Source organism: Pithys albifrons, chromosome 8, assembly GCF_047495875.1.
Source record: "Pithys albifrons albifrons isolate INPA30051 chromosome 8, PitAlb_v1, whole genome shotgun sequence".
NCBI classification, from domain to species: domain Eukaryota; kingdom Metazoa; phylum Chordata; class Aves; order Passeriformes; family Thamnophilidae; genus Pithys; species Pithys albifrons.
The window spans coordinates 34,870,797-34,895,980 of NC_092465.1; the positions used below are offsets into that span (position 1 = coordinate 34,870,797).

Here is a 25,184-nt window from a genome sequence, read left to right on the forward strand (position 1 = left end):
TGAACATTGAACCATTTCATGTCTGTGCTCATCAAAAATGCAGTGTCAGTGGATGTTGCTGATGCCTGAGAGCTGCTGATTTGTCTGAAGAAAAGGATCTACATGCTCCATTTCCTCTTAAGCATTCTAATGATGAAGAGTAACATGCAGAGAAATGGATTTATGAAAATCTTACTTCAAAGAAGTCTTGCTAACCTCATGAAGCAGACTACCCTTCTGCAGTCACATGTGCTGTATGAATAAATGATGGATCCTACTGCAGAGCTCAGTGAGGTTTAAGAACCTAGGTCCATGGGAAAGTAGTTTTGTCCATGGTGCCTTGTTCATGCTTGGGATTCAGCCATCTTAGCCTAGCAAGAGGTGATTCTGCACTAAGCAACCCCTAAGGGCTGGCAAAGGAAACTGCAATTTACATCCACTGAGTAGATCCTGTTTCCTGGCAGGAATTGACTCAAATTGGTGTGAATTATAAGTTTTCCTTGCCCACATTTTGGGTTTCTGTGAGAGCAGATGACTCTACTTGCTGCTGGTTAAATAAGGGCTAATTCCAAATATAGACAAGGCCAAAGGTGACATACCAGGTGTTCAGGAAATGAGGTGTTGAACACATTTCTGTACATTTCTTTATTGCATGATTGACAGAGCTGCATTGGCGGTGGCTTTGGAGGAGCCTCTGGCCCCACATTCCCTGGTAGAAGAAAAGATGCTGCAATACAGGCTGGCAGCAAAGGTTTGGGAGGGAGGGGAGGGCCAGGATCTCTTTCTTTTTTAAATGGGGAAAAATTAAGGGGAAAAAAGTCCTCTTTTATTCTTTTAATACAGTTCCCAGCAGGAAGATCAGGATAGGAGGCTCCCACTTGCTCCAGATTAAAGGAACCCGCAGTTTCCGGGTGAAGAAGGGGGGTTCCCTTTCCAGCATTCGCCGGGCCGGCAGCCTAAAGAGCACCAAGTTATCACGGCAGGACTCAGAGTCTGAGAATGAGGAGCTGCAGCTGTCCCACAGCAGGGACACTGTCACTGATATAGGTAACATAGACAAGTGGGTGGAAAGGGAGGGGACAATAGACAGGACCTAAACACATGATGTGATTGCAGCAGAGCTAGAAGTGACAAGAGACTCCCACCCCAGCAGGCTAGGAAAAATCTAGAGTCCTCTTCAGGGACTTCCTGGACTAGGGCCTGAGAGGAACATGACTCAAATCCTGGGTGCAGCATTGGCTCCATGCAGTTTGTTAATTCAGCACTCCGTGTTAGAGCATGAACTCTTGGAATGCTGCTGCCTGCCAGCCAAACACTTGCTGTCTTTAGGGAAGCACGTGCCTGCATATATATGCACATACACACACCCCTAAATTGTATGATATAATGAATACATGAGATAATATGCATATTTTATTGTCCACAGCAGAGATTGGAGATATATATCTCTGTGTGTGTGTGTATATATATATATGTATATGTAGATACATACATACATATATATACATACATATATATATATGAACATGCACTTCATATTATATGTCAGATATGTTGTATGACATATCAAATGTTCCTCTATTTAGAACGTAACATGTACATGCTACGTACTGTATTTCTACATATTGGCACATACATCTGTTTTTACAGTTTACAGCTGCCTTCCTCAGCCTTAAAAAGATAGATCTCCATACATTTATCTTTTGGAAACCAAATGTGCATCCTGCCATGAGAAATCTCCAGCACAGTTGAACTAAAGGGTCTCCCTCTGCTAGGGGCGTTAACCAAAAACTGTGGATACGTTTGGAGTTGAAATAACCTCCCAAGATTAATGGTAATTTTTTATGTTACTCAGAAGATGCTTCAGGAGGTGAACATGGAGAGTGGGATTGCCTGTTCCTTTGACAAGTCACAGTTCACTTAAAGAGCAGAAAGAAAGGATAAACTAGAATTCATCTCCAGACAACACTTCACAGGATAGGATTAATGTTAGTTTTATAGTCCATAGCATATGAAATGGCTAGAGGAAACACAGGGATCAGTGAACTTCCCAGAGAAATCTCCCCCTCGTCTATGTTCTTCAGAACTAGTGTGCTAGAATCAGGATTTTTTTCCCCTTTCATCCCCATGACATTAGAAATTGCCATGGGCAATTAGCAGGGACTTTGCCTATAGGCATTTCCAGTTGGATGACACTTCTGGTTGGATTTTTGTTGACATTTTTAACCACAGAGCCCAGTCAATGCAGATCACTAACCCCACCATTTGCAGCATCTGAATGGTGCAAAAAATTTGTTTCTGTTTGTTTTTGATTATCCTTTTTCGTTCCATTAAAGAAAAGAGTGTGGAGGGAGCAATATTTGCTGCTGACAAGATGACATGTGAGCTGAGTCCAATGGTTCTTGTAAGTGTCAAGCCAGCATGATACAAGGATTGGAAAGGGGTGTCCAAATACAGTCTTTCCAGTGTGGCATATTCTGTGTACTCTGGTCTGTTCCCACAAGGCTGGCCTGGCTTACAAGTGCTGCCCCTAGTCTTAAAGTACGTAGGGAGCAATAAAAACAACCACCTTTTGGGTATTTTTCTTTTGAAGAAGGGAGCCCTTGGAGCGCAAGTGAGCCCAGCATTGAACCCGAGGTGCTGAGCAACACAGGCCTGGAGGAAAACTATCATCGGAACATGTCATGGCTACATGTAAGTACAAGTCAACTGGTAGTGATCTCAAGGATGACAATTTTGGTAGGAAAACCTTTGTGCTGGCAATAACCAGATCATAATCTATGCTTTCTCCATACAGCATCAGGGATCTAAAATGTGAGTAAGCTGCCACCTTTGGAAATCACCTGTTTCCCATTTCTAAAATGGACTAAGCCTTGAAAGTTTTTATCTTGCTCCCTCTGTCTATTTCATGTATTTAATTTTTAGGGGAAAAGGGACTTTCTCTTGAGGTGTTCTGGGACAGCCACACTCCCTCAGCAGAAAAATCCATTAGGTCAAAATCTTATCTCCAGCATGGCTAGTAGTGGGTAGTTCAGGGAGTGCAGCAGAGTGGACTACAGTGTGAGCTGGGCTCCCAGTTTCAGGGAGGTGGCATTTTAGAACCTACTTGTCTAACCCAACAGGGCATTCTATAGTTCCAACTCTATCCAATAGACAGGGAGTACAAGAGTGCAGATCTGGTTAGGCCATGCAAGGTCTAAGACATCAATTTTGGCAGCATCTATATCTATGATTTAGACTTGCCAAAAGTCAGTTGTGCAAGTCTGTCTGTTCAATCTGCTGGTATCGAAGGACTGTACACCTCCACCTCTGTTGCCTCATGACACACTGATGGTGCAGTACAGTCAGTGTGTCCTTGTGCATATGCTTTGGATTGACTCACTATGCACAGTTTGATTGTGTCCTGCACATGTGTATGAGGACAGACACCTTTTGCCTTTTGAGTTTCTTTTGAGAAAGACAACTGCCAATACTGAGTTGATATCCCTCTGTTTCCCCTAAGTATTTTGTACAGTCTGCTCTCAGCTGCCCCATTCCTATGGGGTGTGGGCAAGAGCAGGCTTAAACTAATACTTTGTTGTCAGAAGCAGTTCTTGATAGTTGTCTTTTTTGCAAGAGAGTGGCAGGGCAGGGAACTTGAATGCAATGTCCTCCAAGCTAGTACCTCAATCCCTGGAATACCCTGCTTCTTTGTCAGCACTCTAATACTCTTGGTAATGATTACACCTCACTTGAAAATTCCAGTGTACTGAACTCTGTATGTATTAGATGCTGAATTGCTAGAAGATAAGGGAATCTCCCTAGTTAGCAGCTTAGGATAAATCATGCCACCTTTGCTCAATGTGGGAGGATGCATGGACTCAGGAATTCTGAAGGAAACTTGAGATGTTTTTCTCACTTTACATGTGATCAGCCTGCATGGAAGAAAGGAAGATTTGAAAAATCACCTGTTCAGTTAATGCCACTCAAGTAACAATATCACATGGAAACTTTCTCTTTTTTGTTTGTGGGTGGATGGTCACTAAAACTACAGGCAAAATAAAAGCCTGCTTTACTTAGTAGTCATGAGCAAACCACTTGAAAAGATCACTGGTTCCACTTGCTGCTGTGAAGGCACCAGCATTTCCTTTACCTTTCCTTTACAGCAGTCTGGACCGTGGTGTCTTCACTCTGTGTCAGCCACTCAGGCTGGCTAGAGGCTCTGCAGTGCTGATTAGACTTACACCATATGCACATTGATACAAATGTTAAGTTATTCTTGCCTGATCCCAAAATAATTTGAGTCCAGAACAGACAGGCAAACACATGAATCCAACATGCATAGGGCAGATTTGTTTTAAATTAAGCTCCTGACCTTTTAGAAGCTAAATATTTTAAGGTTGAGCATGATGGGGCAGCCTTACTTGAGAGAGCCAGAACAGACAATAGCTACACAGACCATAAGTGAATGGAAAAGGCAGAATAGATTCTTTCTGGCAGTTCTGTGTATCTCTGTGGGATGAAGAGAAGGATCCATAAAGGCCAGTTAGTGTGAATGACATGGGGATGCCTGTTTTTCTCAGAGGACTAAGAGGCTGGGTTTGTGTGTAACATGAAGAGCAGGGTGTAGAGGGCTACTGCCCCTCTGAGAGGAAACCCTCTGAGGTACATCATAAAGCAGTCACTTACCAAGGCTGTCTTTAGTTAATTAGGTTAGGGATTAACAGCAGTGTTGCTGCAACAAACAGGGCTCAGAATAGCTAAATGCCAAAATATTTGCCTTGTTTCTTAGATGGATTTTAGAGCTTCTTGCTGCCATATGGCAACACCAGTAAAAATAGTAACTGAGCCAGCTAACATCAAGCTGGGCTGGATACGTCTACTCACAGTGAGGGAAGCACATGCAGAGCAACTGACATAACTTTCTCCAAGTCAAGAGCATACTGAGACATTTCCTTTCACATTCCTTGAAGGAAACTAACACCTAAATCTGGTGGGTTTGCCACTTTAGTGACAATTAACTAGTTGACAGTTTCCAGTCCAAGCCCTCATCTCAGAGTGGTGACAGATTTTCTGCAAACTGAAAGAGTACTATTTTCCTCTGCCTTAATTTTGCCCTCAGCCAAACATACACATCTGCAGCAGCTCTGTCTCTTTGCATTGTTAACATTAATGTTTCTTTAGCCATGCCTAGCTAGTTTGCAAACCCCGTGCAAGTACAGAGCTCTGCACAGACACACATACCTTTTTAAAGAGCTATGTTGAACTTCATGTCTCCCCAGCTAGGCTGTATAAAAGTTAGCTTGACTGTCCCATCACTGTCTGTGTAACTCCCATTTCTGTAGATAACTATTCTCTTTTAATTTCTAGGTTATGATCCTATTATGCAATCAGCAAAGTTTCATATGTACCCACATTGACTACTGTCACCCACACTGCTACCTCCATCACAGCCGGTCCTGTGCTCGCCTCGTCCGGGCCATCAAACTCCTGTATGGAGACACAGTGGACTCTCTTCGAGAAAACAGCACATTGAACAATGTGGCAAGGGGCAAAAAACAAAAGGAAGTGAGTAAATGGAAAAAGCAGAATGTTTTGGGGTTTGTCTGGGCAGGTCATAATTACCTTAAAAGACTGCCTAATGTACTCATACAGTTCTTTCATGAAAAAATTAACACAGCCATTCCTAAACATAGTCTTCCTGTAAAAAAACACCAGCTATTAAGTCATTTAGCATTATGGAAGGAATGTAATCTATATTAATTGGGGAGAATCTTAGTTGTTGATAAGGTCATTTAAAAGCTTACAGTAGCATGACTTTAATTTTAATTTTCTTTTATGGCCTCTACTTATCACCCCATGGAGTCCAGTCTCTTTCTTTTCATGCTTTTTGTGATCTCTTAGTGAGAATCCCTCTTGAAATTCTTGTAACATCACATGTGATCTCTTTCATTTAGATCTGAGCTTTCAGAGCTGTTCCAAAAATTGTATACATTGGTCTTTAATGTTACAGTCTCTTTAGTGACTTATTTTTAATGATCAGTTCAGTAGGAACCATTTTGCCATTTTAGCCATATAAGTGTTGCCTTTAATTTCAGTGGAAATACATTTCTGCTTTTGGGAAAATGTCCACCAAAGCACCAACTTAGTCATGTCAACAGTTGGACCACAGTAGGGAGACTACAGTTGTTCTGAATATTTGCAATGGCAGAGTCACTTAATTACTTTGCAGTAACATTGAAAACAAAAAAGTCATGAAACTATCATGAAGGTTTCAGTTTAGTAAGAAGGCTCTCGTCCCTGGAAGCAACAAATGATGGAGTAGGAGACAAATTCACAGTGTTTCCTTATCAACCAGCAGATTGTTTGCTTGCTTTCTGCGGCTCAGCAAAGGGAAAGAAGGCACACTTCTGGAGCCCAGGGAGTCAGTGGGAGAAATGGCACTTCAATAAAGGGTGCATTGCCTTACATAGGGCAGGATGCAACCATTCTGAAAGAAGGGATGAAACTGGGGAGGAGCATGCAAATCAAAGGGAGGGATCTAAGGGTTTGGGCCACGAGGGATGAGGGGGATTTTCCAAAACATAACATAGGCAATAATGGGGAAACATTCAATATAATGGGGTAAACTACAATTACTATTAAAACACATGAAAAAATCTGCAATGATATGAGTGGAATTGTCCTTCATCTCTCACACAATAGTCTCTTCACTGTGAGGAATGCTTGTCTGAATGTTCTTCCAGGCTTCGTAACTCTCCTCTTCCAGGTCTTCTCCCATACCTTTCAAGTTAGAAAATTGAACCGAGTTTGACCAGGTGAAACAGCAGCTAATATTTCTGCTAATATATCTGCTTTCCTGTAAACTGGAATGCCCATATATTTCCTCTGGCATAGAAAAGTAGTGTATCAGCTATTTAAGAAGAAAGGCAGTCATTTCCTCTACAGAAGGCAGGCTGGAGACAAGCAGCTGGCAGTGTTCATGAAAGTTAGCAAAAGAACACTGTGCATTACTGTGTTCTTTTCATCTGCAACTTTGAATTACAAGACAGAGATACACATCTCATCATCCATCAAATCATCAAAGCCTTTAAGCAAGGTAAAAAAGAGTTTGGGAGACAGTAAGTGTGCTGATTTAAAGGTAAACTGGCAGGAGAAATGAACCCAGTTCAAAAGAGATTATAAGTCACAGTTACAATTTAATAAAAATACTAAAATATATACGATGACACAAAGAGAAATTGGTTTTAACCCACAAACCCAGAAGTATAACCCAGCACCCTGGGGCACAAACAGAATGGTGTTCGTTAGCCCCTGTGCTGAGCCCCACATTGTTCCCCTGAGTCCAAAATAAAAGGTAGGAAAAAACCTGTTGGTGCAGATGATGGTTGCAGTCTGGTCAAGAGTGGTGGTCACAGTCCTGTCGAGGTTCTGGTCCATCCTAGAGGTCTCCAAGCCCCAAGATTATATACCCTCAAGTTCAGGTGGGTACCTCCCCCAGGGTGAGGAGTTTCACAATGGGTGACCTAACGCTGTGAGTCATGGGGTGTTTTTGGAATTGTTGATGGACCACTAGCAGACATGCCCCCTCAGGCTGGGTGTGAAGGTGCTAACGACTCCCTGGAGAGGAGTTATCACAGCTCCTGTCTTACAGCCTTCTTTAACACCCATCTTACATCCTGAGGTGTCAGGTGTGCCCCGGGCAGTGCTGCAAATGGTCCATTGTTAACAGTTCATGGAAAATTATGTAGAGGGTGCAGAATCCACAGCTTTGGTCACACCCACGCAGTGATAAACTGGTCCCACCTGCTGAACTAGGACAGTAAAGTTTCCTACCAGCACATGCACTGTGTTCACACAGACCTCACTGCAGGACAGCAATTGATAATTTTTAAATTTTTTATAATCCTCTCTAGAAGGAAGACATGGAGGTGCTAGAGCATGTCCAGAGAAGGGCAACAGAGCTGGAGAAGGTTCAGGAGCACAAGTCTTACGAGGAGTGACTGAGGGAGCTGGGGCACTCGGCCTGGAGAAAAGGAGGCTCAGGGTAGACTGCAGGCATTCTCACTGTCTACAGCTCCCTGAAAGGAGATTGTGGTGAGGTGTGGGTCGGCCTCCTCTCCCAGGCCACAAGTAACAGGATGAGTAGAAATGGCCTCAAGTTGCATCACAGGATATTTAAGGTGGATATTATGAAACATTTCTTCTCTAAAAGGGTTGTCAAACAGTGGAACAGGCTGACAAGGAAAATAGTGGAGTTGCCATTCCCGGATCTATTTAATAGACATGTAGATGTGCCACTGAGGGACAGTTTAGTGGAGGGCTTGGCAGTTCTGAGTTTACGGTTGGACTTGTGATTCAGGGGTCTTTTCCAACCTGAATGATTCTATGGGAGCAATCGTTGTTGTGCACACTAAACACTTCCATTGGTAATTTTTTAGAGGGAAGGTGTAGACTTTTTGCCTCTAACCTGCTTAACTAAAATAAATGGATGTGCCACGTGAAGATTGCACAGAGAACATTCACATTCTTTATTTGGTTTGCTGGCTTCTGTTTTAACATTTTATTGTGAAAAGCATTGTTAAAAAGAGAAGAAAATTGTATGAGATACGTTGACTCACGGATAGTAGGTCTGTTGCCAGCAAAGAGCAGGGCTTTGTTCTACAGCTCTGGTACCAGGTGGCTTTTAAGGTACAGAAATTCCTCTCATACACTGAGGATGAAGTCTAGGCTTGGATTTTGGCCTTGACTGGATTTCATTATGGCATGGGAAACCAGAGAGGAGGAAGAACACCTGCAAAATAACAAGGTATGTTTTGAGAATTGCGAAGCACAAAGCTTGAGAACTGCTAACACAGAGACAGATATCAGCCACCTATCAGGACTTGAGTGAAGACATGTGAACAAAGACTTGTAGCCAATTAAAAGTGATATATGTGCTTGTGGATAAAGACTATAAAGAGTTAAGGTTTCTGTTAAGGAGTTGTTTGGGTTGCTTGGGCTCCTGAGGTTTCTGGAACTCCTAGGCGTCTGGGTTTGCTTGCTGCTTGTAGTTATTAGCTATTAATAAAGTAGTATTTGCCGACAGCTGGAGTACACCTCTTAATACAGAGGCAGTAAATTATCTCCTTTTCCACATTTTGGGAAATATAAATGTGAATTCTGCTTTCTTTTTGTTTCCTTCCAGTGCTCAGACAAATCGTGCTTGAGAACTCCTTCTCTAAAAAAGAGAGTAATTGATATCAACTTGGAAGGGAAGAAGGACTCTGGAATGCTAAAATACATCAGGCACCAGGTACTGACTCGGGTTTATGAGTTAGGTAGGCTGATACTTAGGTGTCAAGGTTAGACTGCAACAATAGGGAAAATATATGTGGATCTCCAAGCCCATCTGAAGAACTGTTCCTGAATATCCAGTCAGTTTGGCCCTACATGTTTTCCTCATCTGAATAATGCTAAATTTAAGCCACTTAAGGTAACACAGGCAAAGAATCCTTTAAACGTTTAGGTCCATTAAATTACAATGTCCATGTCTGTCTTTCCACAGGGACACATGCATCCAAGCTGGGGATACAAAAAAAAAAATTAAAAATGTAAAAAATCCAATATTGTATTTAACTACAACGTGCCAGTTTAAAGCAATAGTTTTCTTTGGTCTTACTTGTTCAGTGTTCCTAAAGAAGCAACAGATTCTTCACAGGCTTGTTCTTATCGAGATTTTCATGGGTCTGTATCACTGTTTGTACACCACTTTGGCAAAGTTTGGCTTTCCTTTTGTCCTCTTTGTCTGAATTTTGGTAATGTGAGGGACAAGCAAAAGACTCTGGGAATTAGGTTCTAAATGCTGTTCTTTCAATGTAGGCCAAACCCAATGTTCTTCTATGAAGCATTATCTGAAATGGCTGAACCTAGAGGTAATTGTTGGGTAATCTGCAGACCAAAACCAGAGTAAAATTACTGTGTATGTTGTTCCCTGCGGATAGTTTGTACAGCTCAGCCCTGAGGCACAGCTTGGTTTGTTGCAGGTAATGAGCCTCTCTCCTGCACCTTTGTCACTGCTAATCAAGGCAGCTCCTATCCTCACAGAAGAGATGTATGGGGACATCCAGCCAGCAGCATGGGAGCTCCTGCTCAGTGTGGATGAGCACATGGCTGGAGCAGCTGGTAAGAAAACAAAACCACTTAGGGTGGCTGCCCTGGCTGTACAGTTTGCAGTAGATTACAGGACCTTGCAAGGCAGTTTTGCAGTGGAATAATCTGAATGCCACCAGGGTTTCTTCAGGGCTGTTTGTTTTTCATAGGCTTTCATGTGGCTTTGTGCTCTGGACAAAAAGAGGTGGCCAGAAGGACCAGGAGGGTACTCTCTCTCAGCACCTGGTTGTGGTGGATGTTTGGATCATCAAAATTAGTATTTGTGCTCAAATGGGTTTCTAGGCAGAGGAAATACAATGATTCAGTCTGTCCAGAGTTTACTAAAGTATTTAGTATGTTGCCTCATGGAAAATGTTAGTATCAGTTGATGACTAATAAAGGAAAATTCTCATGTTGCACAGAGACAGCAGCATTGCTCAGTAAATAGTCTAATGGTACTTTATTTATCTAAATTTTCCATTTCCACTTGGTTTTAAATTGTGCAGATGATGTTTGCTGATGATGCCTAATTGAGAGGCATCTTTAAGGCAGAAGATGATTAGGACATCATATACTTGCAAGATTATTACCCTGAAAACAAAATTCAAGACATGGTGTGAGACACTGGATTATTATATAAATTAGTGGCTTGGACCAACTCAACGTGTGTGTATGGCTGGGGGAAGGGATAAGTCTAATTTCATGAAGGTGAGGTAATGCCCTATCCTGTACCTCAGCCCCTTCTAGTCTACTGGGAGACTCCCAGAGAGCTTTCAGTGAAAGGCAGGCTGGGAGCATGCCTACACTACCAACCCTGGGGCTTCTGACCCAGCCTCAGACTGGCTAACGCAGTTGGAGCACCACCCCTCACCCCTCCTCAGACAGGCCACTGGGCTGGAAGTCCTGCCTGGGAGGAGTGGCCACGGCAGGCTAGAGCAGATAAAACCAAAGACATGTGGACTCCACATGGTCAAACCCTGTCTGTCTCACTCTTTTTTTCCACCAGCCACTCTGTCCGTCACCGGCCACTCTCGCAGTTCAGGACTTTGCATTCACTGTGTCTCAATTGCACACATTACTTTACACAATACCAGCTTTAAATTATTTATGGAAACTTAATTATTTAATTATTTACCGGTTTAATTTATCTCTAAAGTAAGGAGGCTTTAAAGTAACCTTATCTCTCAATGTCTTGCTGTAACTTTTCAGCCTGATCTTGGTAACAAAAATAATGAGCACAGACACAAATATACGAAAGAGCAATTCCAGGTTAGCACTTTTATTTGCTAAAAGAGTGCTAACAGGCTTTAAGTAAAAAATAGTTTGTGGTTTTTGGTTTTGGTTTTGTTGGGGTTTTTTTTTAGACATAAACAACACACTTTCCCAGACAAATATAGACTATACAAACAATACTTAGTTTTCAGCTTTTTCTTAGTATTTCTATTACATTTATGCTCCACAAATGGATTTAAACATACAATTCACACTTCACACTCATACACTCCAGGGATGCCAGCTTACCCTTTAACACACTCGCTCAGGGGTGCTGGTTTTTTAACACACAACAAGATTTAGGACTTAACACAATTTACAAATAAACAAACAACAAATTCTAAACTTTAGCACAGATATGGTTAGTGCTTTCATTCTCTTGTTAACAAAAGGTAGACAGGCCTGGAGTTTTGTGGCCAGCAAACTGCAGGTCTGATTTCTGCAAATAAAATGGGTTAAAACTAGTTTCCTGCCCATTTATTTATTTATTTATTCGTTCGTTCATTCATTCATTCATTCATTCATTCATTCATTCATTCATTCATTCATTCCTTCATTCCTTCATTCCTTCATTCATTCATCTATTCATTTATTTCAAAACAACAAAACAGATACATGTACTCATTTACAACCAATGAAACAGATACACATGCTCCTCAACACTCATTTTCAACCAATAAAACAGATACACATACTCATCAAACTTATCAACACTATTACACACACAAGGGCCCATAAACACATACACTCACAAACAACACAGTGTTAAAATTAATTCTATTTTTGGTGCTTTGTCATAATCTGCCACTCTCTTTTGACACTGAACAAGGACAGTGTTGAAGTCTAACCATTCCGGAACCAAAGTTCTGTTTCTACAATTCACAACTTTCAGCATGTTCTCCAGCTCCACATTGCTCGACACCAGCACACACTCCCGTTCCTCAATTTTCTCAATGTTATTTTTATATTTAATCTTAGGTTAGCGCGCTGAACTTGCTGGCATTAGATACAAATTATGAATAAACAAGGAGAACAATTATGACAGTTAAGCACAGACAAGAGTTAGTAGTTTAAGCTGAGGGATTGATAGCTCTGGTGTGTGAGGCAGTTATCAGTGGCCAGCAGATTTCTGGATCCAGTTCTCTTTCAATTAATTTTGCAAACAATAAAACCACTTTCTCCCATAAACACTTACACATAGTTTTTACAATACTCACAAACCAGCAACACATACACTTAACACACACAAGGGATCCCCACAGAAGGTTTAAAACAGATCCAAAGGCAACAAATTACCAGACTTATAATAATTGTGTTCCCAAGTCCAAGTCCAAAATCCAGCCAAAACAGTAAACCCAGAAACATCTGTCCGTCCTGCCAAATTCTCTTAATCTGAGGAATTTGGTATGGCTTTGGTAGACCCTTTGCCTACCCAAAACTCCCTGTGGCTTTTTTAGTGGATCCCCTGTCCACAGCCAAATTTCCCCTGCATCTTTTTTAGTGGTCTTTCTGTCCACAGTCAAATGTCCTGTGGATTTTTAGGGGACCCCCTGTCCACAGCCAAATCTCCTGTGCCTTTTTTAGTGGCTTTTTAGTGGACCTCCTGTCCACAGCCAAATGTCCTGTGGCTTTTTAGTGGACCCCCTGTCCAGTCAAATGTCCTGCAGCTTTTTAGTGGACCCTCTGTCCACAGCCAAAGCTCCCTATGGCTTTGGTAGAGCCTCTGTCTAGCCAAAGCTCCCTATACCTCCTGGTGGGTTTCCCCACTTAAGAGGTGCTGCTCCTTTAAACTGTTAGCAAGCCGGAGCAAAGTGAACCTGCGTAGGACTTATGGTGAGGGGTGTCACAGTCAATCAGAGGCTCCAGGGAGCATGGTGTGAGCCTTATTAATTGACAGCTCAGCCACATGGCTTCCCTGCCATGTGCCCTTGGCCATGTTGACTGCAGGCCTAGGCCTAGCCCTTCCTCGCCCCCCCAGAGAAAAAATAGTGGGTTTGACCCATCAATTAAACCACCTGGTGAGATACAAATCGTGTTTCTGACAGGCTCCGAAAGATGGAATCACACATGATTGGTTTCATGAAGCAACACAGTTTTCTCTAAGGCTGGTAGACTGTGATGTCATTTCTGGAGCCAAGATTGGGTTTCTTTTTGTGGATGTTTGTACAGCTGCTATTTCTCCTTGCCAAATAAGCACATTATTAAGAAAATCATATGATCAGATATTCTCTCCCTGCAGCTGCCATGTTCCTGCTGTGTGCTGTGAAAGTGCCAGAGGCCGTTTCTGACATGCTGATGTCTGAATTTCATCACCCAGAGACAGTGCAAAGACTGAACGCGATTCTCAAATTTCACACTCTCTGGAGGTTTAGATATCAAGTATGGCCAAGGATGGAAGAGGGAGCACAGCAGATCTTTAAGGTACATAGGACACATAAAGCACAATGGTGATGTTTATAGCTTGCCTTGTGGGATACACTGCTATGAAATTGCCTGAAACTGTTTAGAGAAAAAAATGATTGTGTAACTCACACTAGTGGGGAAGGTGATGTGTAAAACTCCTGTATGAAATTAACTCATGTATAAATTGAGCTCCTGTATAATGAGGACTCAGAACAGGAAAAATACTGGAGGACAAAATGTATGTCATACATGGGGTTATGGTCCAATGAGATATGGAGGTGGGAAAAATTTGCAGGGTTAATTAATGTCTTGGGTACTTGTGCTCATGTTTAATTAACAGTATTGACAGTAATAGTCTGCTTTAACAAAATGTCATTCATGTTTTTATTTAGATCCCTCCTCCAAGTATAAACTTCACTCTGCCTTCTCCTGTGCTGGGGATGCCATCTGTGCCAATGTTTGACCCTCCATGGGTCCCTCAGTGCAGTGGGAGTGTGCAAGATCCTATAAATGAAGATCAATCGGTAAGCAGACATTGTGAGAGTAAGCACTATTTTTTCTCTATAGCAGTATGGGGGAAATGAAGCCAAAAGATGTGGACTAAACTCTGACATTTTCTTTTCCATCTGGGAAAAAATCTAGTATAGTCTGTGTAGGACACACAGAATTTTCTGCATGGGCATAAGGGTTTTCAGTTTGTTCACTTTGATACTGGACTGCATCTCTTACCGCTGTAAGAGACAGTAACTCAGATCTTAGGAGCACACAGCTGTTCTCTCTCCAAGAGAAAATTAGTGCAATAGAACTGTCTGACAGACCACTGTAGACGTATCTCTGTGAAGAGTCTCCTACTGAATCTGTTCAGCTGGCACTAGTCTAATTTGTATTTAGAAACTGAATTGCTGAATGTCAGAGGTCTCTGTCAGAAAATCGGGGCGTATGCAACACAGCTTCAGGCTATGTCTCTTCTCTTTTCTTCCCAATAGAAGTCATTTTCAGCCCGAGCTGTGTCACGTTCCCATCAGCGAGCAGAGCACATCCTGAAGAACCTGCAGCAGGAGGAAGAGAAGAAACGCCTGGGCCGGGAAGCCAGTCTCATCACTGCCATCCCCATCACTCAGGAGGCCTGCTATGAGCCATCCTGCACACCAAGCTCAGAGCAGGAAGAAGAAGGTGTGCTCTGGGGTCAGGAACTACATCCCAGGAACTCACCAACACAGCAGTGCTTAGGGGGTGATGTCCAGAAACATTGATTGTTAGTGTTAGAAAGGTCACAACCATATCCATTTCTTGAAGAGTCCAAATGACTGAGAAAAAGAGTATTTAAAAATTAGTGCAAGAAAAACAGAACCTCGGATGTATGGAGTGCTTATTGTGTGATGAAACCACTTACTCCATCTGCCCCTCACTTTGGTGGAACTTGGCAGCATTTAGCATCTCAAAGCTCCCAGTACCTTCTGGGATTTAACAGAATGAGAATATGCCACACTAGGAATGAAATCTGCCCTTCATAACTTTAACTCTTTAATAATTGAATGGTGAGAAAAATCACCCTTTGGCAGTATCTGTCTTAAGACACATAGCTTAGAATATGCTCAATTGACCTTGGAGCTTTCTACCTTTATGGTGACTAGTGGTGAAGGCCAGAGTACCAGATCTTCCTTAATACCAAACTTTCAGACAAGCCAATGTTACGTGGCGTGAGTCATGAAAAGCTTAGTCTTTGGATGAGGATTTTCACTGGTCTAGTCTAACAGAGCATACAGACTTCATTAAAGGCATTACCAAGTATGTGCCATTAGGTGAGTACAGGGATGTTCACATCTAAGCATACATTAGGACATCCATGAGTAAAAATTCCTGCTCTTAGAAAAAAACTAAGCAACCATGATGGTTAACAGGGAATGGATGAAAAGAAGTGCAGAGCTGATTCAATTACAGTGTGATGCACCAAAACACAGAACACTCTTCTAGAACAATGTTCTGCTGGCTCCCAAAGCATGAGCAAATTATCTATCTGACTAATCTTTATAGATTTTAAGTTGTGCTTATTGTCACCTGACTTGAAATCTCAATTATCTGATTTGGTTGTAAGTTGTAAGAAAGTTCCCTGAAGTTGTCAGTTGGATTTGGATTGACATTTCCTATTCTCTTTGTCAGTAGAAGAAGTTGCCAACCTGGCGTCCCGCCGTCTCTCTGTGAGTCCTTCCTGCACCTCCAGTACATCTCATAGGAACTATTCCTTCCGCCGTGGCTCTGTCTGGTCAGTGAGGTCTGCAGTCAGTGCTGAAGGTAGGTTGAGTTCTCTTCTAGGATTTCATTCACTGGAAGCCTTTCCTGTTGACCCATAAAGCTGTAGCTTTTCCTTTTGCCAAACTTATTTCCAAACTTTAGCCACTTCGTAATAAATTACTGCCCTGCTTTATTTTATTCACTCCTGCTGTCACAATGTCTTCCCTTGCCTCTCATATTCCATTTGGAAAGTATTGCCACAGAAAGCCCTCTAGCTGAAAAATGGTAATGAGAAGATATTTAATCAGAAAGAATTGGGTTGTGTACAAGAAAAGAAATGTTAATTGAAAAATTATGTATTTACAATGAAAATTCTTGATCTAAAAGTTGGCTGGAAGTTCAGTTTCTTCTTGGAGATAACAGTAAATCTATTGTGCTTGCACAGTGATCAGACAGAGCCTGTCATTTTGTTCTGTTTGTACAGCCCCTAACATAAATGTTTTCCTTACCTGCCTGGATAATACCCCTAACTCCCCTTCTACTCCTCTTACTGCTCCAGATGAAGAACACCCTACTGAACACACTCCAAATCATCATGTGCCCCAACCACCTCAGGCTGTGTTTCCAGCATGCATCTGTGCAGCAGTGCTCCCCATTGTCCACTTGATGGAAGATGGAGAAGTCCGAGAGGATGGAGTAGCTGGTACGAACCTAGAATAAACTTCAAGGGATTCTTGCTCAAGTGCGGCAGAACATCTTCCAAATGTATTTGAAAGTTAGATTTACAACAGAAATGTGACTTTGTAGGGTTTTTCCTTTTTTTTCCCTCCATGATTTGTGTTTGGCATTGGGGTTTTTTTCTCTTTTGGGGCCCCCAATTCAAGAAAAATATTGAGAAGCTGAAAATGGTTTAGTTAGGGCGATACCAGGGTCTTAAGAGGTCTAACATTAAGTGTTCTGTGAGGAGTGATTGTAGAAGCTGGGCTTGTTTCGTGTGATGGAAAGAAAACAAAAAGTTAGAGGAACACTAAAACTTAGAAGTTACAACTTGGGAAGTTCAGGTTAGAAATTGGGAAGTAACTTCCTAAGCAGGAGCACAATGCAATTTCTGTTGATTCTCCATGCAGAGGGGTTATCGAGCCTGGCTAGTCAAAGCCATGGTTGACATAACCTGGTAGCAGTCCTGCTGCGAGCAGGGCTTGGACTACAGACCTTCAGAGATATATTCCCACCAGCCTTTCTTTGTTCTATGACAAATGGAAAGACACCTATACACAGTTTGAATATATTGGTTCTGGTCTGTGATGTATTTTTAAATTAATAATGCATTTTTCTGTATTTTTTCTCTCAAATGTTTACAGATAGTGGATTGTTGCCCTTCCTACCTTGCTCATCATGTCAGTTAATTGTGCAGTTAACTTCCTATTAAATTTTCTATTCAGTTTTGGGTGAATGTAGTCAGCCACCTAAATACTGTATGTTTCATTTTGTGATTGGGAGCTCAGTCCTGAAAACAAAATTATAATAATTCTCTGTTGTTAAGTTTCACAGGATTGCCATTAATTCCACTTTGGGGAGTTAATCATCAGCACATTTCCCTGCTGACTCTCTAATACTGTTCACCAATACTAGATAAAGTTACTTAATAAATCCCTATGAAAGTTAAATTATATGCATGAACAAGAGAGTACCTGAATTTGTCTTTTGATTGCTGGGTTTTGTCCATCTGGAGTTAGGAAACCAAACAGTTATTTCTTTATTATTCCTTGACTACAGGGGTGAAATGCTTCCTGTCCTATCAGTAATTAGAGAAGGCTCAAATATTAGACCTGATTAGGTTATTATTATTGAGATGACTGCTCTAATGCCCAGGAATCCTCATGCATCAAAAAGGCTCCCATGTGCTTCTGTACAAAACATGACAATTGTGGTAGATTAGTAATGTTTGCATCTAAGTGTACTAGTTCAAGGCTTTTTCAAAGGAGATGGTTCTGACCTTGTTTCCTTTCTCTCTCACAGTAAGTGCTGTTGCTCAGCAGGTCCTGTGGAACTGCTTAATTGAAGACCCCTCTACAGTTCTTCGCCATTTCCTTGAGAAGCTTACGATCAGCAATCGACAGGTATGTACTTCCTCTACCCAGGGGGTGTATGAATTGCCTAGAGCAGAGGAGCACACTGGCAAGCAGAATCAATCTGTGAGCATCACTACAGAAGAACATTTGCTATTATAATGTAGCATGTTGTCTCAGTTTAAAAGAAAGCTAAGATGTCTATCTGGGCTAGTAAGGGGGCCTCTTCCCAAAAATCACCACAACCTTTGAAATTAAGAGACTTTATTCAGAAGATGTATAAAAAAGGATGTCAGTTCCTAATTACAAAAAAGAAAAATTAAAACAAAAATCTCACCGAAACCAGAACAGAACAAACAGCAACCCCATAACCAAAACCTTCAAACGAATTAGGTCCTATCCCTATCCTTTCGGTGCAGTTACATTTAGGAACAGCGGGGGGCGATGCCACACCTCAGGAGGCAGTGGCCACAAAGGCCACTCCTGGACTCTGGTGAGGCACAGACGGTGACCAGGGGGAGGTGGTGGTTCCAAAAAAAACCCCCTCACGTGGAAAACGGCAGTCACAAGGGACAGGATGGAACCTTTCCCCTGGGCAGTATAGAGATCCTCCTCTCATCCTCTTGTCCGAAGGCGTTGGGAGGATGCGGGGGGGTTAGCAACTGCCTGCAGATGGTGTCAGCCCTCTAGGAGTCTGTACCAAATCCAGGTATCGGTGACTGCTCTCTCTCCGACGGGCAGCACAGGGTGTGCGGAGCTGGGGGGTGGCTGAGCCAAGGGAACTCCCTCCAGCCATTTCCGACAGCCCAGCAAACGGTGACTTGTCCCACACCACAGTCGGAGCCAAGAAAGTATGACAAAAAACGCGGAAAAACCTCCCCCCCCACCCCCCCCCCCCCCCCCCCCCGGCCCATCCCCGCAGCCATCAAGTTGGAATTCAGAGCTGTCAGCCATCCTTTGTTAGCTGGCTCTAAGAGCAGTGGAGTGAGGGCAGGGCTGTAGCTACCGAACTTCAGTGTTTGCAAGGAAGAGGAAAAAATAATTCCATGAAAGCTTTTTAAACTGTAACACATGTCATCATTTGGCCTCAATCTTTGTCCATGATGTGAATGGGACACAGCTGATTTATCACCACTAAGGATCTGACTTGCTCTAAGCCAAACTTTGAAGAATTGCTTAGTGAAGCACAACCCTTTTGTCTGACTACCCACGCTACTCCTTTTGGCTTTCCCTGAAACATGGGTATGGCCTTGTCTCTCCCTGGCTTGTCAGACCCCTTTCTACTTCATGGCTAAGTTTTATGGAAGAAAGGCATACTGGTTCTGATTGAATGGAAGGCAGCAAGATTCTCCATACCACTCCACTTTCTCAACTGCGCACTTGGTGTATGGCATTAATAATATCACTGTCCTCATCTTTCAAGCCACCACTTAAGAACTGACTACAGAATGAATAGTAAATCTGAGAAAGGTCAGGCCTTTTGTTTCTTTGAGCAAGCAGGTTTCTGTGGCCTCACTATTCCTGACACTTCTCAGCCATAGTCCACAATGCTTGTCTTTAAGTTTAGAGAGTCACTTCTGTTTCATAGAATGGTTTGGGTTGGAAGGGACCTTAAAGATCATCCTGTTCCAAGCCCCATTCAACCTGGCTTTATACACTTCCAGGGATGGGACAGAGAGGTTGTTTGTTAAGTACATTTATGAAAGAGGCTGTGCACTGTTCAGCCTCAGAGGTCTCTGAGCTATGGCCTCTGAGCTATCACAGTCAACTACTTTACTGTCTCTTTAAGGGCCTACTACAACCATCAGTACAGAACACACAGAACAGGTATATTTCCTTGGAAGCTATCACTAGATTTATCACTGGCATGGGTTTTCCTATGCATATCCATACCCATAACACTAGCTCAAATCTGCTGTGGATGAGGACGAGGACTGTGGAAGATATTTACGATACCATCTGCCTGTCCCTTGCTGACAATGAGATTCTGTCCCCTCTACAACCCCCTACCACCATAAGAAATGGATTAGTCTTCATTTAAGACTGGCAACCTCTAAAGGAAGAGCATTTAGATTCCGCCCACACCTCCTATCCAGCAGTCACAGCTACTGAGATGAGCTGAACCAGATTTTACAGAATACCCAGGTAGTCATCACAGGGATTACCACAAGGAGAGGAGTGCAGAATCAGGATGCTACAGTCAGTACAACTTGCAACAGGAGGTACTGGACTCTCTGAGATAAAAACATAAAGACACTGGCCTGTGTACTGTGCCCTGGGCCTTATTTTGTAATATATGGGAGCAGTCACAAACATATAATTCTAATTCATGCACTGAGACACAGTGCTGAACAAGGGAGTAAGGAAAAGTGGGAAGAAACAAAGCCAGAAAGGACAAAAGGGAGAAATCTATTCTCCTTTTTTTTTGATGGAAAGAAAAAATATTTGCTTTTCTTCCAGGATGAGCTGATGTATATGTTAAGGAAGCTTTTGTTGAACATTGGAGACTTTCCTGCCCAGACATCTCATATCCTCTTTAACTACTTGGTGAGCAGCTTGTGGGTTCCTGTACAGACCAGAATTTCTCCTCTGCCTGCATGTGTGCTAAAAAGTTAATGTCACAATCTGCAAGGAAATAAATGCACTTAACATTTCCTATATAGCTCATATCTGCTTCTGGCTGTGGGTGCAAGTCACAGACTGATACAAGCCTTTCAGACCTCCTGGGGAGAGGAAAAGGAACATAAAATGTGTGATTAACCGCCTAAGCAATCTGTCCTGGATTTTTAAGTTGAACAACAGACAATGAGTTGTAGACCAATAGAAGGATCCCAGTACCAGAAACCTTTAATTATTTTACTTATTTTTCATTCAGAAAGTGCTTTGCTCTTAGAGAGTCCTATTGGAGCAAACCTTTCAAGAGCTTGTTTCAAGATTGTGGACAATGCATTTGCTGCAGTTAAGAGATGAAGCAGATATGATGCATGCTACTCAAGGGAGCCTTCTGCTTTTTTTAACACACCAGAGCTGAAGGCATGGGAAGTCTTGTACTGCAGAAATTCTCCCTTTTCCTCATCCACAATGGCTTTTAAGGCTGTGCTGCAACAGCACTTTTTGCCCACAGTTTGTGCCCTCTCTATAAAATGGAGGAACAGAACAGGCAGATTGTTCTTTAATAAAAACTTTCAGGATATAAATTTAATCAGTTTAGTCCTCTTAATGAAGAGAGGTAGAACAGTATTCTTATTCTGTGTTTATGCAATGCTCTGCACAATTAAAAGAATGTATACAACCTGATCTTCCTCTCACTTATTACTTGCAGGTAGGACTGATCATGTATTTTGTACGTACTCCATGTGAGTGGGGCATGGATGCCATTTCTGCCACACTTACCTTCCTTTGGGAAGTGGTGGGTTATGTTGAAGGACTCTTCTTCAAGGACCTCAAACAGACTATGAAGAAGGAACAATGTGAAGTGAAGCTGCTAGTGACTGCCTCGATGCCAGGTATAGGAAATGAGTCTCTGAGTCTCCTTCACTTCCAAGTTCATGACCCACTCTACCAAAACTGGATCAGAAAAAGGCCTATTACAAATGGCTGCATACTGTAAGTCAGTTTTCCTTGAGTTGAATATTCAGTCAGTAAATTCTACTGCTAATTCCTTGAGATGCAGAAAGCCAGTTCAAATGCTCTAAAAGAAGCAAACAGAAAGTGAATTAGAATAGTCTTTTCAACCCAGAGTTTCATGAAGGCTGGCAGGATGATCATTGTACTGTACCATTCAGACTCTGGCCATCACAAGTCAGGCAAGAGATACCTTGCTGAAAAACAGATTTGACCTTTTGAGGTTTGTTCCTTTCTCAAAGTGACAGTTATTGTTAAAGCCAGCTCCTCCTTTAAGAACAGATAAATTTCTGATTAACTGTGGAAGTGTGTGACTATACTAACACTACCTAATAGATTCCAGACGGGGCTGGCATGGTCTGTCTGCTGCCCCAGGAATGAATTTTACCTATCGTGGGCAGTCTCTGGAAACTGAGTTAACTAAAGAGGGCAGAGAAAATGTAGCTCCTTTTCTTCCTTTAGGCACAAAAACCCTTGTTGTGCACGGACAGAATGAGTGTGACATCCCAACGCAGTTACCAGTCCACGAGGACACACAGTTTGAGGCTCTTCTGAAGGTAGGAGTGAGTTTTTGAACTGGACAAGCTGCTTAAGAGAGGACATTTACCTGCCTCTGGCAGCAATCCATTCTGCCTGATCATCCTGTTCCAGTGTCAAGGAGGGAAGTTCTGCTTACAGGCAGTTTTGTGTCCCTGTAGGGGAGCTCAGTTGCAAGATAAAGGATTCCATATAAAATGCTGCCATATAAAATGCTCTGAGCTCACAGACAACTAAAACCCCACAAATGCAACTACATTTGAAGATACTGCAGCTTGTTGGGCATTAGTTGTATACTTTTGATAAATACATAAATTATTTAAATGTTTGTCTTTATCAACACTAAAGCAACAGAATCATCGAGATCAGAGTGGATATAAGGGTTCAGTAGCCAAGAGACATCTTGGGATCCAGGACATGTGAGGTCAATTTCCCTTTCTCTGGGACTGGGGGTTGCTCCTGAGATAAATCACACACACACACAGTTTGGGTGGAGAACATCTTGAAAGCACTTTATTTCTGGCTGGGGTCTGGTTATATGGGCCCGATAGGGGTGGGGTTTGGAGGGGATGAGGCAGCACAGCTGGGGGCTGGATTACGAAGGCAGGGATGGCAGAGGAGCAGGGCAGGGAAAGGGTGTAGAAAAACCTCAGAGAAAAAACACATAGAGAAGGGGAAGGAGCACGGAGGCTGAGTCCGACACCTTTCTACCAAAAACTTCCTGGATAGCTTTAACTGAGACACAATGGAAACAGATCTGTACAACTGTGTTAAATTTTAATGGGAATCACATCTCGGTGATTTGAAGGATTGGAACTTCAGTGTCTCTGCACATCACATATCACTAACACTTGATAATTACACAGTAGGGAAAAGGAAGGTGCAATACCCATGTGGCTCATATAGTCAGATAAGTATGTGCAATATGAAGACATCAAAATGAGTAACATCAATCTTCAATACTGTGATATCAACATGCCTTGATTATCGCAAACATATTCAGGTGCTTTATAATTAAAAACCAGAAATTAAGAACGAATGCCCAAACAGTGTACCAGCCTGACTGAGGCATGCAGGTTTGTACCTTTATATGTAATTACATAGATATTCTTCTTTTTGATGTGTGGTCTTTATAAGACAACAAAAAAGTAACAGGATGTTTTGATTTCTTCTTTTTCAGGAGTGTTTGGAGTTTTTTAACATACCTGAAACTCAATCCTCTCATTATTTTTTAATGGATAAGCGTTGGAATCTGATTCATTACAACAAGGTAAGGCAAAGATCGGGCCCAGATGACTTTGTTCTTTCCATCTTGTCCCTTTTTAAACATCAGTGTTATTTAAAGGAGAGCAAGCAGCCCATAAATAGACAGAGTTCTGTCCTGTGAGCACCACATCTTGAGTGTTCAGTTGTGTGTGGTGAAAGATGGGAATTTGACAGAAGATGGAAGAGGCAGAGAAGGAGTCCCTTGCTCTTAAGTCATTAATATCTAGTTTTCATACAAAAGAGCAAATTTCACTTCTGTTTATGCTCTTTCTTGATGCCTGACACTGTCTGAAAGCCGCTGCCCTTCAGAAAGGGCTAAAGAGCCTTTTATTGTGTTATGTTGAATGATTCTGTTACGATTACATTTGTTTAAAATATACCTTTTTCCCTTCCTGGTAGACCTATGTTCGTGACATTTATCCTTTCCGGAGATCAGTTTCTCCCCAGCTCAACCTTGTGCAGATGCATCCAGAAAAGGGTCAAGAGCTCATTCAGAAGCAGGTATTGCCATCAAACACCTTTGCCCAGAAACAAACTCTGTAAATAAACCTTTCTTTTCCCTTTAAAGGCCTTCACTCATGCTGCATGTAGACTGAGAGCTTTGCTCTAGCTGTATCTGCAGAGGAGGATAATAAGCAGGAAATAAAAATGGGATGGAGGAATATGGTTAAACAGTATGCATTTGGTTTTAACAATTGTATTATTCTAGTGAAAAAACAGGTACTGTAGTTATGTCCCTAGCAATGTGGGCATAGGAAAATATCATCAGGAGTGGTTATAAAGAGCAGATAAAAAGCCATTTAAGAGCTACTAGCAGCTAAAATAATGGAAAATACAATTAATGCTGCTCTTATGTGTATGGCGGGGCGGTCCCGTTGTGTAATGGGTTGTAGCACTTTGGACTCTGAATCCCAAGGTCGTGAGTTCAAGTATCAGTGGGACCGTCCCCTGGCAGTTCAATGCCTCCCTGCCATCCGATCCCGTCAGATCTTGGATGCTCAGCAGAGTCAGCTCCTGGTTAGTACTGGATGCTGTGACAGTCCCGAGGACTTCACTGTCACTGTCCAAGCTCGCTTGGCTGTGGTAGATGGACCTTAGGAGTTAAAGGGTGGGGCCAGTTCTGCCCACGCTGTGCCTCACCTGAAAAATCCACTGTGCAGGCACCATTCTCGGACACTGTTCTAAAAACAATAGATTAGCTGGCAATTCTCATGGACTCTGGCAATGTCCCGGACACTGTTCTAAAAACAATAGATTTGTTTACAAGATGCAACCTGAGCTTGGCTGTATTCCCAGGAATTGTTTTTCAAAACAAACCAAGCTTAACCAAAACAACTGAGCTCATCTCAGTGGAACCTCCAATAAGGTTATCTGGGTTTGACCCGGCCCCTCTTTCAAGCCCATACTGCTTTCCCCCTCCTCCCCCTACTCTTTCAAGCCAAGGGAAAAAAAAAGAAAGGGGAAGAAAAACCTGAAAGGAAACTGAGAACTTGAAAGAAACTAAATTAAATCAGAATATATATGTTTTCTAACATTTACAACTATATATACAATTTGTACACACAATCAGGAACTCTCAGGGAAAAAGGAAAAAAGGGAAGGGGAAACAGGGACAAAGGAGGGACAAAACAGAAACAAAACAGACAAATACAATGAAAACTCCTAAAAAACCTGGCAAAATACACTCTCACC

The 25,184-nt window shown here is 42.2% G+C and overlaps 1 protein-coding gene across 14 annotated transcripts in view; it reads left to right on the forward strand.

Annotated features, from left to right (window-relative positions):
• UNC80 (unc-80 homolog, NALCN channel complex subunit) overlaps positions 1-25,184 on the forward strand; it is a 126,146-nt gene that overhangs the window by 58,466 nt on the left and 42,496 nt on the right. For 8 of the 14 annotated variants that reach the window (XM_071561728.1, XM_071561716.1, XM_071561721.1 and 5 more), the window contains exons 27-42: positions 823-1,026; positions 2,573-2,673; positions 5,329-5,526; positions 9,146-9,253; positions 9,984-10,122; positions 13,601-13,782; positions 14,157-14,288; positions 14,751-14,937; positions 15,925-16,056; positions 16,556-16,699; positions 18,016-18,116; positions 20,526-20,612; positions 21,388-21,571; positions 22,152-22,246; positions 23,407-23,496; positions 23,892-23,993. In XM_071561728.1, coding sequence (XP_071417829.1) covers positions 823-1,026; positions 2,573-2,673; positions 5,329-5,526; positions 9,146-9,253; positions 9,984-10,122; positions 13,601-13,782; positions 14,157-14,288; positions 14,751-14,937; positions 15,925-16,056; positions 16,556-16,699; positions 18,016-18,116; positions 20,526-20,612; positions 21,388-21,571; positions 22,152-22,246; positions 23,407-23,496; positions 23,892-23,993 — 2,186 coding nt within the window. The remainder of the gene's footprint in view (positions 1-822; positions 1,027-2,572; positions 2,674-5,328; positions 5,527-9,145; positions 9,254-9,983; positions 10,123-13,600; positions 13,783-14,156; positions 14,289-14,750; positions 14,938-15,924; positions 16,057-16,555; positions 16,700-18,015; positions 18,117-20,525; positions 20,613-21,387; positions 21,572-22,151; positions 22,247-23,406; positions 23,497-23,891; positions 23,994-25,184) is intronic. The other 6 variants (XM_071561726.1, XM_071561729.1, XM_071561730.1 and 3 more) reach the window with 3 other exon arrangements.